Consider the following 16,790-nt stretch of genomic DNA (forward strand, 5'->3'; position numbering starts at 1 on the left):
AAACATACATTTGACTTAAGTTTATCAAAAATACAAAATTTCTCATCTCTCTAACTCATTAGGAACTGACTATACTATTAGTTGCATTATTATGTTGCAGTTGCTGGCGACTGAAAACCTTTTCTCCATACAGTCAAAATTTCTTTAACAGTTTAATTACTGCTTTAATCATTTATCTAAATACTGTAGAAAAGATTGCAAGAGAGATGCAACAACATAAATGAAATGATCATATGGCTGGGAGTACCCACCTGCAAAGTTTGGCCTCCGAAATGCAAGTCTTTCCAGTTGATGTTACTGTGGGTGACTTGTGTATTGATTATGATGAAATGATGAGGAGGATGAGGCAACACACAGTCCCCAGGCACAAAAAATCTCTGACCCAGCTGGGAATCAAACCTGGGCTTGCTGCATGGCAATCAAATGTGCTGACAACTCAGCTAATGGGGCGGATGCAACAACATAAATCAAATGCAAACAAAAGTAATATACAAAACTTATTTCATGTACTTTGGTACAGGGTAGTTACAAACTATCACCTGTGTTGGTGGTTAACAAAGATAAGAAAATTTGCTTCACATTCTGTTAGAGCATTTATTACAAAAACAGGAGCAGCAGTTGTATTTATTAACAATTAAACTTTATAATAATCAACTGTTCATATAAAGCTGTGAGTACTGTTTCTTACACAACTGTTACATTTCTTGTTATGAAACATTTCAAGTATTGAATGAGCCATGAGTTTGTCAAAGAACAAGTTGATTAGTATTTAATAACTACTAAAGTAACTGATGCAACACTATCTTAGCATATCATCAATTAATTATATCGCTGAGAAACAGAATTGAAGAAGTCCTTCTTCCATTTAACCGCAAGTCTCTTCATGAGGGCTATTGCTGCAATAGAAATTATTACAATTGAACAGAGGAAAAATGCATTAGAAACACATTAACTATAGTAACTTGTAAATCAACAAGTGTTATAATACAATACAGAAAATACAATACAGTGGAACGATCAAGATTCAAAACCTTAAGTTGAATGCTATAATTTCATAAAAATGAACCATACCTTCTATTTTAGATTTCTATCAGTGTGTTCTCTGTAGATCAAAAACAATATATAGCACTTAGTGTAAAAATGTATTTATGTAAAACTTATATCAGCATTGAAGGATACCCCAATATGGCAGCAGTTCCCGGTAAAGTTTCCTGGAGGAAATTGTTTTAATGTCTTTCCTACTACTCAAATATCTTTATGTAGCTAATGAATGGAACATCAACAAGCTCAAATATTTATCTGTCTACATAATACATATGCACATACAAGAGCACAAAAATGTGTAAACATACATATTCATAAATAAGAAAGATCATTTTAGGAAGAAAACAATTTTCAGGTTACAATGAAGTTACAAGAAAACTCTGATGGGTCTTTTTCTTCTATGGGATGCAAGACATTGACTATGTCAAAGATTGACCACGACCAGTGCTCCTCACTGTTCATAGTATGTCCTCATCAAGAGATATATATCCTGCCAAATACAATCATATCTTCCAGTCTGCTAGCAAAATTTGTCTGTAGTGTCCTTATACATGCCTTGTATGTGGAAAACATCACATTAGGACTAGTTATTTGTTACCGCATTTGTGTAACAACTGTCACAACTCTCCAGCAAACATAAACTTTTTTTTTAAATCAATTGTTCATCTTGTATTCATTGTCTTCCTCCAGACTTTTTATTTACATTTTCCCCAGACTGTCTTTATCTTTGCTAAATTCAATAAAATGTCACTATTTATTCTGGAATTGTAATGGAAGGTTACACAAAAACTGACAATAAGAATTTTGGAACTTAACAGTACTCTTATTTTTCTCTACTTGAAATTTATATGGGTTCAACCTTCTTTATGGAACAGACTGTCCTGATCAGTGTCGGCTACAACATCAACAATAATTTTAGATGTTATGAAGACAGACAGTGTACTAATTTGCATACTACTAAAAACTTATCATAAAACTCATATTTTAACTCTGTTATCCTAACTCCCAATCAGGCCTTCATTTCCAGCATCTGACAATGGCCACAAATTGAATGAGTATTCCAAATGCTTATATCACAAGCTTACAGTGGCTCAACTGACAGCCATTGACAGCTGTAATTACTTACTGACCTGCACAGCATAGAAATGTTCGATTCCTACAAAAACAAAAGCCTGAATCAGCCAGCACTAAAAAAATCATAGGTAAGACGGGTCACTACCATGATTAGCAATTGATTGCAGTGTTTTAGAAGTTTTCTATCGTCAACTGCATCCTACTTAAACTACAACAATCTTATCTAAAATGAGAAGCCAAATTATGAGGAATAAGAGCAGATATGCTCTGAACCCTTAAAATTCCGCTATCTATTACTCAGCAAAGGTTTCATGTTTGCTCAATCTAACAAACTAATGCAAGTGATTTTGCTTCCAGGAAACAGGGCTCTCAATGTTAGACACTAAACTAACATTGCAATGAGAGTCAGGGTCCAAATCTAGTGTAGGCTACTACTGCCACAACCAAAACCAACACAACCACCTTTTGTTGTTGTTATTGTTTGAGTGAAGGATGCCCAAATACAAATCTATTAGCACCAAATCTGGGTTAACATAAAATCAGTGTATAAACATAGATAAAAAAGAACTATTAACATTTACAGATGATTTTACCATACTCTACGAAAGTCTTAACAGATGCAGCAGTGCAAGTCAGTCAGCTAGAAGAGACAGCTACCATGACAGGCTTTTTCTGCAGTGGCAAAAATTTATACCAAATACAAAAAGTGTTGCAAAATATTTGATAACAGATACTGAGCAAATATAAAAGGTAAGAAATTTGAATACACTGAAGGAAAAAAAGTCCCAACACCAAGAAATTATTAATGTAGAGAAATAAAATTTCAGGAGTACATTTGTGTAGGTAACAAATTTAAGTAATTAACAAGACAAGATTACAGGTTGACGCAAGCCTGAGAAAAGCCATTGCGAATGTTAAATGCTGGTACATTAATAAAGGGTGTAACTGACAGAACATACAATGCTAGCATGCAAACATGCACACATTGTGTTGCACAAGTGCCGAATGTCAGTTTTGCGGGATGGTGTTTGATGCCATCGCACTTGGTTGATCAACACAGGGATGGCTAATGCTGACTGTGGATGACATTGGAATTGTCATTCGATAATGTCCCATAAGTGCTCTGTTGAAGACAGACCTGATGATTGAACAGACGGAGGCAACATGTCGACACTCTGTAGAGCATCAGGGATTACAACAGTGGTATATGGGTGAGTATTATCCTTTTGGAAAACACCCCCTGGAGTGCTATTAATGAATGGCAGTGCAGCTTGTTGAATCACCGAACGGGCATATAAATTTTCAGTGTGGGTGCATGGGATAACCATGACAATGCTCCTGCTGTCATGAAATTGCACTTCCAGGTGTAGATCCAGTGCGTCTAGGCTGCAAACAGATTGGTTGCACTTGCTCATGTGGCTTCCTCGTAACCAACACACAGCCATCACTGGCAGCAAGGCAGAACTGGCTTTCATCAGAAAACACAACAGACTTACACTCCACCCTCCACTGAGATCTCACTTGGCACCACTGAAGTTGCAAACAGCAGTGGCTTGGGGTCAGTGGAATGCATCATGTGGCACCTGACGCAGAGCTGTCCTTGAAGTAACCAATTTATACCAGTTAATTGTGTCACTGTGGTACCAACTGCTACTCGCATTGCTGCTGCAGATGCAGCACAATGCACCACAGCCATATATGCCAAACATGACAAGACTTCCCTCTTGGTAAAGACATATGGCTACCCGGAGCCTGGTCTTCTTGCTACCACACCTTCCCATGACTACCGGTGCCAGAAATCGTGTACATTGTTTACATTCCTGCCAAGTCTTTCTCCAATACCATAGAGAAACATCCAGCTTCTCATAACCCTATTACATGACTTCATTCAAACTCCATGAGCTATTGATACTAGTGTATCATTTGAGTCAAAACTTGATCTACTTGCTTTCAAGATGACACCAAGACTCAGTCTGTAAGTCTTATGAATAAGTTTGTACAGATATGTAAAGTTGTAAGGTCCTTTTTCATACACCCTGTATACTTTGGAAATCATTGTGAAGTGAATGGTGGAGGTTGTTCCCATTGTATAACTTATTAGAATTTCTTCCTGTTCCATTCACATACTAGGTGTGATCAAAAAGTAATGGGAATTTTTTAATTCCCCTGGCCTTATACATCTGATCTCCAATTTTTTTTATCTTGTTGGTACACATGTGCCTGATTTATGTTTACATTTTCAGCTGTTTTGAAGCTTTAGTTTATTGTTTACAGTCAAAAAGGTTATACATGTTTTCAAGTGCCGGCCATTGTAGCCAAGTGGTTCTAGGTCTTCAGTCTGGAACCGTGCGACCGCTACGATCGCAGGTTCGAATCCTGCCTTGGGCATAGATGTTTGTGATGTCCTTAGGTTAGCTAGGTTTAAGTAGTTCTAAGTTCTAGAGGACTGATGACCTCAGAAGTTATGTCCCATAGTGCTCAGAGCCATTTGATTTTGTTTTCAAGTACTCAGTGAGTTTTTACTTTCGAGATGGATAAAAGAATTTGCATTAAAGTTTGCTTGAAAAATGGAATAAAGTGCAGCACCACATTTGAAAGTTGAGTGTGACTTTTGGCAAATCTGCTATGAGTAAGAGGAGAGTTTACAAGTGGTATAAATATTTTTAAGAAGACAGGAAGATCAAGAAGATCAAGACGATGACCATCCTGGATGCTCTAGCACATCAATTATTGATGACAATATGGAAGAAGTAGGGGAAAATGGTTCTGGAAAAATGGCAAATCACCATCAGAGTGGTTGATAATGATGTCAGCATATCCTTTGGTTCATGCCAAGCAATTTTTTTGGATGTTTTGGGCATGAAATGTGTAGCAGCAAAATTTGTTGTGAAATTGTTGAACTTCAACCAAAAATGATATTGTATGGACATAAATCAGAAATTACTGAATGAAGTCAACAATGATCCAGAGTGTCTAAAGATTATAACAGGTGGCAAAATGTGGGTAGATGGGAATGACGTTGAAACTAAGGCCCAATTGTCCCAATGGAAACTGCCTAAAGATCCAAGACCTAAAAAAATTCGGCAAGTTCAATCACACGTGACGGTTTTTCTCACTGTTTTCTTCAGGTACAAAGGGTTAGCACATCATGAGTTCCTGCTATAAGGTCATATGTTCAGTAAGGAATACTACCTGAAAGATATGCAGAAGCTACACAAAGAAATCCAAAGAAAATGACCAAAATTGTGGCAAAACCACTCGTGGAAATTGCTCCTGCTCACACCTCCATGTTTGTTTATGAATTTTTGCCAAAAAACAAAACTGTTCTGTCACCTCAGCTACCAAGCAGGCCAGATGTGGCCACTTGTGACTTCTCTCTATTTCCAAAGCTGAAGAGAACCATGAAAGGATGATGTTTTGCCACCACTGCTAAGATAAAACCAGAATCACTGAAGGACATGAACATCATAACGAAAAGTGAGTTCCAAAATGTCTTCCAAGACTGAAAAAAGTGCTGGTACAACTGTATTATTTCTGTGGGGGATTACTTTGAAGGGTACAAAATTGATGTTGAAGAAGAAATAAAGATTCTTTAAGAGAAACAAAATATTTAGATTAATTTTTGATCATATCTTGTATGGAGCAGAAGAAGGATGATTGCTTAAACCCCTCTCTGCACACCATAATTAGTCTAATCTTGTCTTGACTATCTTTGTGGGAGCAATGCATAGGGGGTTGTATAATATTCTTCAGTGTTATTGACTGTAAACGTGCCTACCACCAGATTCCCGAAGCGCCAGATGATATCCCTAAAACAGCTATTATCACGCCACTTGGTTTGTTCCAATACAACTTCATGCCATTTGGCCTAAAAAAACACGGTACAAATGTGGCAGCATTTCATTGACTGTATCTTACAACATTTTGCGTTTTGCTTCGCGTACCTGGACAACATACCCATTGTCAGCAAGTCAGCTGAGGAACATGAAAATCATTTATCCATGGTCCTCCAGACATTGAACTCTAATGGCGTCCAGGTGAACAAAGGAAAATTCCAGTTGCATCAGCCTTCTGTCACTTTCTTGGGATACACTGTCTCCACCGACAGAATACAGCCTCCCAAATCTCGCATACACGCCATCACTTTACTGCCACCCCTGGCTACTTACAAAGAACTCCGACATTTCCTGGGCACAATAAATTACTACCGTCATCATCTGCCTTCTGCCGCTGCTATGCAGGCCCTGCTGACAGACTCACTGTCAGGTAAACAGACTTCAGGACTCAAACCCATGCGATAGACTCCACCTATGCTGGAGGCTTTCAATGCATTAAAGAGTTCTTTAGCTCACGCTGTGACACTCAGCCATCCCAACCCCTAGATCGAGTTGTTCATCACTACAGACATCAGTAACATCGCAGAGGGAGCAGTACTACAGCAACACAAGGCAGACATGGTTTCCCCTCTTCATTTCTTCTCTAAAAAATTATCAACAGCTCAGAAGAAATACTCCACTTTCAATAGAGAACTTCTTTCAGTTTACAAGGCCAATGTGGTCGCTTGTTCTTCGACCTCATGGATCACAAACTACTCGCAGATGTTTTCTGCAACCCACCCTGAGGACCCACCCCCTCAATGTTTCCGTGACTTTGATGTAGTCTCCCAATTCACAACTGACATTCTATAAGTCATAGGCACGAACAACATCACCGCAGATATTTTTTTTGCAGATCAATACTATTTCACGCATCATTGACTTATCCAACATGGCTGCCATGCAAGCTTCTGACGAGGAATCTCAAGCTCTCCTCACGGACCTTCAAACATCCCTTGTGTTTACTAAAGCTAAATTCCCCGGTGTTGTGGACGAGGTGCGGTGCGTCTCTTCTTACCAGTACCTTACGCCCGTTACTCCCCCCCTCCCCCGGCATCTGCACCACTTCATGGCTCGTCTCCAAGCATTTCGTTTGGAAAAATTTAAAATGGGACTGTCAGAGCTGGGCACACAGCTGTGTTCCCTGCCAACACAACAAAATCGGTTGCCATCCCACATCACGATATGTACGTAATGATTTCGTCATGTACATATTGATCACATTGGTCCTCTTCCACCATCGGATGGCACAGATGCATTCTATCCACAATTGACTGCAAGTCCCACTGGTTACAGGCAGTAGCCTCACTTAACATCACTGCCGAAACTGTGGCCAAGGGTTTTATCTCCACATGGATTGCTAGCTTCGGTTGTCTGACCACCATCACCACCGACCAGGGTCGGCAATTTTAAGTCTTCCCTGTTCACCATTTTATGTAAGGCCTGCAGCATAAAGAAAATTTACACCACAGCCTACCACCCACAAAGCAACGGGTTAGTGGAACGGTGGCACCGCACTCAAAAAATGGCACTCAGGTGCCACGACTGCCTCCGGTCCGAAGCACTTCCATGTGTACTGCTCAGCCTCCATTCAACTTTTGAGCCCGACTTACAGGGAACTACCTCAAAATTCGTTTTCAGGGAGAACCCAATCCTACCAGGGGAACTCATTCAGCCTCAAGTACTTGAGGACTTCCCCCCCCCCCCCCCTGGCCCCCCCCCCCCCAAGATTCCATAAGTCATGCCCCTCCCCATGCCCCCCCCCTGCCCCCCCTCCCCCCTAGATTCCATAAGTCACATGCGCTCTCACTTCAAACATGCATGCCTGCACCCACCTATCAGCCACTCCCCGACGGACACTTACGTGCCAACCACTCTCAACATTTGCTCCCATGTAATGCTGAGAGATGATTCAGTCTGACAACCTCTGCAACCACCTTATCGTGGCCCCTTTAAAGCCCTCTGGTGGGGCGATACAATTTTCGACATCATCATCAAAGACAGTCCGCAAAGTGTTTCATTACACTGACTCAAACCGGCATTCTTGGACCCCGACATCCCTCTACTGGCTCAGTCTGATTCTCCTAACGACTCTCCCGCCAGTCTCCCTCCTGTTGTGGAGTCCGACAATGTTTCTCTTTGGGCCACCACACCATTTTGTTCACCCGATGCCTCCCCGTCATCTTTTGCAGGTTTCTCAGACATGTCACCCTCCACCCCATGCGTGGGTTTCACTGCTACCTTATCGACTACGGAGACACCCTCTCTCGTAGCCATCCTGTTCTGCAACGTACCCCCACGCTGCATGAACGACATTCCAATCGTCACTCTTGACAACCGAGTTCTCATTCTATTCACAGACACTGCAGCCCTGCCACCCAATGAGCAGTTAAACATCAGTGCTGTGCATAGCCTCACCCTCCTTCGTGAGTGTGACTCGACAACAATCCGCACCTTCATCTTGCAGGACGGCTCAATTAGCATCCAGGCTTGCCACACCTACACCCCATCTGCCATTCAACCTGCCTGCTCTCAGGCTGGCCGCCACATCGTACGTTCTTGCTCGCTCAACGGCTTCGAGGTGGACCTGCTTCCCATCGCTCTGCCTCCATACCCCACCCCGGTTGGGGTGGAGGTCCCAGTTGTGAATGTACCAGCTCATACGACCACCAACAGCATCGATGCTTACATGGTCTTCCCTCAAGACTCACATGAGGTACTCTGTACGGGAAGGGGGGGGGGGGGGGGGGGTCGTGTAGCGTCGATAGGTCATATCGACCATAGACATCATGAATCTTTGGGACTCAGGTCGCTCACCCGTGCCACCATGTTAATTCAGTCTGTTCTTATACCTTGTACTGTATGCACGTGTATGATAATTGTCAATTATCGAAATATATGTACATGCTGATATTAGTGGAGACAGTTTGTTCCGTATACCGCTATTTGTATCCTGTTTCCATATATGTTTTCATCGTGTTCAGAAAACTTCTGATTCCCTGATATCAAATTAGCCATGCCATCAAATGACTCATATTGGCTATAATGATAATATGTTTTGAAACCACACTGCCTGAGTATGTCACATGCTGCTTTCCTAGCATTCTAGGCTGCCAAGGTGAGCAGTATTCTACATTCAAGAGCATTAAGACTCAGAATTATATTGTTTCTTTTCATTTACTTTACAGATAACTGACTATTTTGTTGTTTTTCGACTGCAGAGGAGTTTCTTGAAGAAGTCTAAAAAATTTCTTCCCTTTATTTTCCTCCATCTTTAAAGCACAAAAGCTTTAATAATTAATACTGTTTATATACAACACACAATTTGTATCTGCAGCTGATTAACAACAATAATGCCAATAGCTGATTTACAAATGTTGCCGAGCATTCCTTGTGGTAATTCAGATTGACATTTACTTCATTCACTTGGTCCAAGTTTAATGTTATACAACACAACAAACTCATGAACTGTGTTCATTTACTTGTTATTACTGCTATCTATGCATTTTAGAGTTTTTCTGAGTTACAAGTGAGCAGTGCAGATCTGGCAATGAGAATTTCGACAACCAGTGTGGGTCATGGGTGCCAGTTACTGCCAGGTGATAGGATGCAACCTCTGAAGGAATGGGCAAAGAGAAAATGTGATTATGTAGCAAAGACTCTGAAAATTATTTTAATATGATTTTTCCGTTAGAATTGTTCTGTAAGGCATCATGTGATGAGCATAACTCTTGTAAAGTTCATGCTTATGTTAATAAACAGGCACTGAGTGTTATTTATGTAGTTCATCATTGAAACTCTTGAACCTCAAAAAGAAATATTTAATTTGCTTACAAATTGAAGTGCAAAATGGATGCATATTGTGAGTTTAAAGACTATTAGTAATATGTTCATGCTTATCTTTTACATCTGCTCATGGCAACACACATCCATATTTTTATTAATCCTAAATATCTTGTTATGTGACATTACACACTGATAGAGGACAGGGCGCTATTACAATTTTACAAATATTATAAGTAACTTTTAATTATAAAAGACAACAGTCACACCTGTAGAATGACAATAAATCAACTAAATACTTGTGGTATCCACAGAAAAATTTAACTTGGTTGTTTTAGACTTACAGTAACAACAACAAAATAATAAAACACTACAATTGGTTATTTTAGACACAAAATAAGAAAATAACATTAATAATCCTTACCTTGATGCTAAATCCTGAACTTTTCCAATAAAAAGGATAGCATGGTGAACCCTATTTACGATAAGAAACAGGAATGGGTGGTCAGCTTTGAACACAACTGGAGGTGGTGGATTCAGAATTGCACAACACTTTACAAATGCAACACCTGAAAAGAATGTATTGTGATACATTTTTGACATAACTATTATCTAAATTATCATAATTTTGTGAAGAACTTCAACTAAGATTTACCACTAACCAATATAAAGTAAATATTAATAACCAGGCAATGAACTTAATATGTAAGACAGTGAAATCATATTTGGTAGAAGGGTTGAAATTACCATCCAGCCACCCAAGAGAAAACCCAGGAATTCAGCTGGCAAAAGGTGAAGTGGAGGTGGAGATGGAGGGGGGAAAGGGGCAAGGGGCAAGGGGAGAAGCAACTTATATTAACTTTGTGGAAGTATGAGAGGAAGTGGAAACAAAGTATAATTTCTTACCAAACTGAACTCAAAAATACTGAAAAAGAAAATGAGTTCATTAATAATCATACATACTAATGCTGTTACTTTGTAATAGGTATTGTTCGCTGCAGCTGGTCAGTCACAACTGTTACCACTACTGGGAAGCCAAAAGATGTTTCTGAGCATTGATGTCAGAAATAAAATAGTGAGTATTTGTTTTCCAGTATTCTCCACAGTTTGACAGTCACTTCTGCTATCATTAATGGAATGCTGAAAGACATATCTGAGCATTGGAGGCAAAACTAAAACCATGACTATTTGCTTTTCAATATGTCTCTTCTCCTCTCTGAGTTTTCAAAACCAACCACTGTTTAATATCCATCAACAGTAAAACCCACATTAAAAGTGATTTAGTGTTTCATTATTCTTCTGACTTTCACTTAATAAAATAATTCTTATATTTCTAAATATTGATGAACTTTTATTATGGACAAGTGAGAAAAAACATGCTGTTTGAGCAGTAGCTAAGCTTGTACTAATAGCTTTACAAAAATTTTTATCTTTTTGTTTGTTTGCATTGTTGTCTTGCATGTCTATGGAAGTACACAGGAATGGAGTACTCTGAGGTATTCTACTTCCTCCATAGGAACCAATTATATAACTGAATGGGGCAATTAATTCAGCATCCTCTCAAATTTCTCAATCAATTTTCACTGTCTTGAAATGCTCATTTGCATAACAGGTTCTACAGGGTTTACAGGGTTTCTCTAGTTCATGCACAATTCTCTCTTCTGGATATACATGCAGATGGTATTTGTAAAACAATGTATGGTTTACATTTTCGTGTGCTAAAAATTCTTTGAACTACTTAGCAGTGATCTGAGGTCCATTGTCAGACAATTACTTTCTGGGTTTACTTATATTCTTAAACTTATGATAACTCAGTTTATCAGTTACAATATTAGCATTAGTTGTTTTTAAAAGATACAGTTTCACCAATTTAGACCAACAAGTAACTACCACAAAAATTTATGCCATTCCTACCCAGCGATAATACAGGAGACCAAAATATCCATAGCCACAAAATCCCAAACACCTTCTGGTATTTTTGGATAAAAAACTTATCAAACCATCCTTATATAACTTCCTGAAAATGATTATTTTGAAGTTGTTCTAAATAGACTTTGTTAAATCATCTTCACTTAGGAAATGAGACTGATGACCTCAGCAGTTTGGTCCCTCAGGAATTTATAAACACACTTAGGAGATGAGATAAACTGTTGCAAAACCATTTCATGTATTTTTCATATTTGCCAACTTTCAGAAAATAAATAGCAAAGTATCATCATTCATTTACCATTTCATGTCTTTTTCATATTTGCCAACTTTCAGAAAATAAATAGCAAAGTATCATCATTCATTTACATCTTGACCAGCTGGTATCTGTAATAGGAGCTGAGATGATACATGTGGCACCATATTGTCTTGTTCTTTGCCATAAACAATAGAAAAATTAAATTCTAGTAAGAAGAAACCCCACTGAGTAAGTCTGCTGTAAAACAATCTACTTCTCAATGGAAATTATAATACACTCTAACTGGTGTGCACTACTGTTCGATTTCCATAAAATATCTATTTAAATTTCTTGAATGACCATACCATTGCCAGAGCTTCTTTTTCTGTTGTTCCATAGTTTCTCACATGATCAGATAACATGCAACTCATAATGCCAGTGGGATAGTGTGCTGTGGTATTATTACTATCTATGAGTTGTAAAATCAGCATCCGAGATCACAGTCTGGGATATATGTCACTAAATTAAATAAGTAACAGAAGTCTGGATATAAGGCTAATGGAACATTTGCTGAACTGATCTGATTTTTTCAAATTCTGTTCAACATTTCAGTTTGTTATTTTATTTAAGGTTCTTGTACCTAATAGCAAATGGACTGATCCATCCCACTTTTTAATCGCTACTAATAGGTTTTCATAACAGACATCTGAAGTTTCGATAATGCCTCATCTTTCCGGTCCTTTGGTTTCAGTTTGGGCACCTTTCTTAGCTGATAAAGGAATTGGATATGGCTTGATATAGAATCATTCATGTGGATTTATTATTTGTTTATGCACAACACAACACCATTCGTTTCAAGGAATATAAGTGTTTGTGCTTACTTATAAGAGAGACTGATGTAAATTGTTTGTTCTTAAGACACATGATGCTTTATCTCCTATTCTAAGTATATCATTATTAAAGTCTCGTGAATCATTTAACTTTTATGGTGTTGCTTATTGTTTATAAGATCACTTAAGTGATGCATCTGCCACTAGGAATACTCCTAGAACCTGTGACATTGTAGATGGTCCTAGCTGCAAGTGCTGCTTTCAGATGTAGAAAACTAATTGATGTACTGTGCCTGCCTGAGTACCATTTAAATGCAGGAATATAAATATTGAGGCTTATAAATCAGCAGCTTTCAGCTTTCTACTGTGTGTAAAAATTCATTATAAATTCAAAAGTGTAGACACAACTAGTTTTATCATAGAACACCACATGTAATCATGTCTATCACCACAAATATAATTATTAATCTATTACACATTCCCAACTGGAAATTGTTCGGAAGTTTCAGAAAAAACTGAAACACATCTGTGAGCAACAAATTAAACCCACATACAGCTTTGCACAAAATACTTTATTTTTCCAACTTGGAAAAGAAAACTAACTGAATTAACAGTCAAAGAATAAATACTTATATCTAACGTCCACTGCACTTACACGGAGTAAACAAAGCATGCATCACTGGCTACTCCCACATTCCCACACAGCCCCCCCCCCTCCCCCCTTAAAGTGCAGAGCACCCAGGATAAATGCGTACTTAAACTAGACTTGCCTCCCTGCTCTTGTATGGATGACTTGTTGCTGTGAGGATGAGGGAGTTGGTGTGGGCTGTTGTGTTGTGGTTCCATGTCCTCTTGCCATTGGTTCTTCTGCCGTATCATGTGTACTGAGTTCCAAACTTTGGTCCTTCTCATCCTGTTGAGTGTCGTCATACTCCAGTTCTGGTAAGACTCATGTGGGTTTTACCTTCTCTATGGACACACTAATAGTTCTGTCATTCTGTGAGAGGTCCTTAGTATGAGTGTTGCATCGTACTATTCGATAAGGTCCAGTATGTGGAGGTTGTAGTGGCGTTCTAATTGAATCTGTGCAGAGCATGACATGTGTACAGTCTGCCACAACCTTATGCACAAAAACTGGCTGCTCACCATGTCTAGTTGCTGTAGTCCTTCTTTTTGTTTCCACATCCTCACTGATTTCATGTACCAGTGATGAGAGGTTTGTTGGCATTGGTGATGCGCCGGCAGTTAGGTAATCTGCCAGGGTTCTCAATGGTTCCCCATCCACCAATTCCACCACTGAAGCACTGATGTCTGTCTTTTATGTGGTTTGTAATCCAAGGAGAACCAATGGAAATGCTTATGTCCAGCTTCTCTGATGTCACATGAGAGCTGCCTTCAATGTCCTGTGCCATCTCTCCACCATACGTCTGTTTGCTGGATAGTAGCTTGTTGTATGGTGGTGCTGGAACCCAAATAAATAAGCTAGCTCATTGAACAGACTAGACTCAAACTGGTGGCCTCGATATGTTGTGATATGCAGGAGGCACCTAAAGTGAGCTGGCCATCGAGAGACAAATGCCTTTGCAACAGATTCTGCTCCTATATCAGTGATCAAAGTGGCCTCTGCCCATCTCATGCATCTGTCTACCACTGTTAACAAGTATTTAGAGCCATCAGAAACTAGGAGTGGACCACTGCATCCACATGGACATGGGCAAATCTTGTTGATGGTCCTATGAAATTCCCAATTTCCGTGTGAGCGTGTCATCCTAATTTTCAGCGCTGTCATTGTAGGCATGCATGAGTCGATTCCCTGGCATCCTTTTTAATTGATGGCCAGACAAAACGTTCTGTCAGTAACCTGATTGTGGCATTTGCCCCTGGGTGTGCCAGGCCATGAACACTGTCAGATACTGCCTTACAAAATTGTTGTGGAATGTAAGGGCCTGGCTTCTGCTGTGATCTATCGCACCATAACTTAAGACTTCTTCCTGGGATGAGTATCGGCTGTAAGTGTAACCCTGTTGTGTGGTCTGTCAATAATTTCTGTAGATGCAGATCTGCTTCCTGTGATGTCGTGAGTTCTTCATAGTTTATTGTGGTGATCACACCGCAAACATGAGAAAAGTAATCTGCAACCACATTCTCTGATGTGTCTTATATATGTGGTGAATTGACTAACAAACTCTGTGTGTCGGAACTGCCTTGGCGAGCAATTATTGTTGGTGTCGCTGAAAGTTGAGACTATAGGTTTATGATCAGTGAAAACTGTTACTGGCCTGGCTTCAATATATGGGCGGAAAAGTATAACGCTTTCATGTATTGCCAACAACTCTCTGTCATATGTCCCCATTTTGTCTGTCGGAGTTGCAGCGTCTTTGAGAAGAAACTAACAGGTTGCCAATGTCCATCAATCTGTTGTTGCAAGGCTGCACCAATTGCGACCTGGCTGGTGTCTACTACAATACTCAATGGTGCTGCAGGTATGGGGTGCACGAGTAACACTGCCTCCTCTAAGCTTTGTTGTAAGTCACCAAAAGCTTTGATCATTTCTGGTATCCATTGCAACTTTCCCTTTCCTGTGGTATTCTTGCCAGCCAGTGCATTTGTAAGTGGTGCCTGTGTTTTGGCGGTAATTGGTAAATGATGCTGCTAAAAATTTACCACACCAAGATAACACCTAAGTTGTTTGTAGTCTGTGGGTTTAGGTAAGTTTTGCAACATGTTGATCTTCTTCGGTAATGGCTGTATACCATTGGCTGAGACTATATATCTGAGAAAAGTTACTTGACTCTTGACCATGATGCATTTGCGTTCATTTAACACTACTCCACATTTATCGAGCCTCTGTCATACCTCCTGAATATGACTATCATGTGATTGCATATCCTCTGAGAATACCGAAATATCATCCAGATATGCATAACAGAAAGGTAATCCCTAGAGAACTTCATCAATGAATCTTTGCCAAGTTTGGGCCACATTTTTGAGTCCAAATCGCATAAACAGAAATTTGAACAGCCCAGAGGGTAATATCACCGCCATCATTGCCACGTCAACCAGAGCCACAGGAATCTGACTATATGCCTTATGACAATCAAGTACATAGAATACTTTCACACCCACTAGAGCATGGGTAACCTCTTGAATGTTTGGTATAGAGTATTTGTCCGGGATTATTATCATGTTCAATCGGTGGTAGTCACCACAGGGACGCCATGTGCCATCTTTCTTGCGTACGAGGTGGAGAGGGGACGTCCAAGAACTGTCAAACCTTCTTGTTACTCCACCTTTGAGCATCTCCTAAAATATCGCTTTTGTCTCTGCTAATAGCTCTGGGGCTAATCTGTGGATGCATCTTGATACTGGCAGACATGGGATGGTGTGTATATAATGCACTGTATTATGTTTAACTATTGGAGTCTTCATGTCTTCTTCTTGAGGAGACTGTATAGGTGAGCTGCTGACTAATCCTAATACAGCCTCTGCTGCACTGCAACAAAAACCTTTTATTATGCCCCTATTTGATCTGGTAGTAAAACAGTTATTTACCAAGTCCATGGTGAGTGCAAAAAGAGATAAGAAATCTGTGCTTTTTAAGATTGGCTGTAAAATATCTGCCACTACAAAATTCCACTTGTAACGGGTCGATAAACCAATATCTGTCATGAGCTCTTTATAACCATACGTGTTTATAAGAACGCGTAGCTTTGAGGGATGAAGTAGTGAAGGCAGCAGAGAAACAAGTAGGTAAAAAGACGAGGGCTAGTAGAAATCCTTGGGTGACAGAAGAAATATTGAATGTAATTGATGAAAGGAGAAAATATAAAAATGCAGCAAATGGAGGAGGCATAAAGGAATACAAACATCTCAAAAATGAGATTGACAGGAAGTGCAAAATGGCTAAGCAGGGATGCCTAGAGGATAAATGTAAGGATGTAGAGACTTATCTCACTAGGGGTAAGATAGATACTGCCTACAGGAAAATTAAAGAGCCTTTGGAGAAAAGAGGACCACTTG

The 16,790-nt window shown here is 39.6% G+C and overlaps 1 protein-coding gene across 6 annotated transcripts in view; it reads right to left on the minus strand.

The window, feature by feature from the left end:
* Positions 1–580: 580 nt before the first annotated feature.
* The window catches only part of LOC126335403 (serpin B6-like), a 236,340-nt gene continuing 220,130 nt past the window's right edge, over positions 581–16,790 (minus strand). For all 6 annotated transcript variants that reach the window (XM_049998659.1, XM_049998654.1, XM_049998661.1 and 3 more), the window contains 2 exons: positions 10,201–10,345; positions 581–896 (listed from right to left, as the gene is read on the minus strand). In XM_049998659.1, the coding sequence (XP_049854616.1) occupies positions 866–896; positions 10,201–10,345 (176 nt within the window). In that variant the 3' untranslated portion in view covers positions 581–865. The remainder of the gene's footprint in view (positions 897–10,200; positions 10,346–16,790) is intronic.

Source organism: Schistocerca gregaria, chromosome 2 (genome assembly GCF_023897955.1).
Source record: "Schistocerca gregaria isolate iqSchGreg1 chromosome 2, iqSchGreg1.2, whole genome shotgun sequence".
NCBI lineage: Eukaryota > Metazoa > Arthropoda > Insecta > Orthoptera > Acrididae > Schistocerca > Schistocerca gregaria.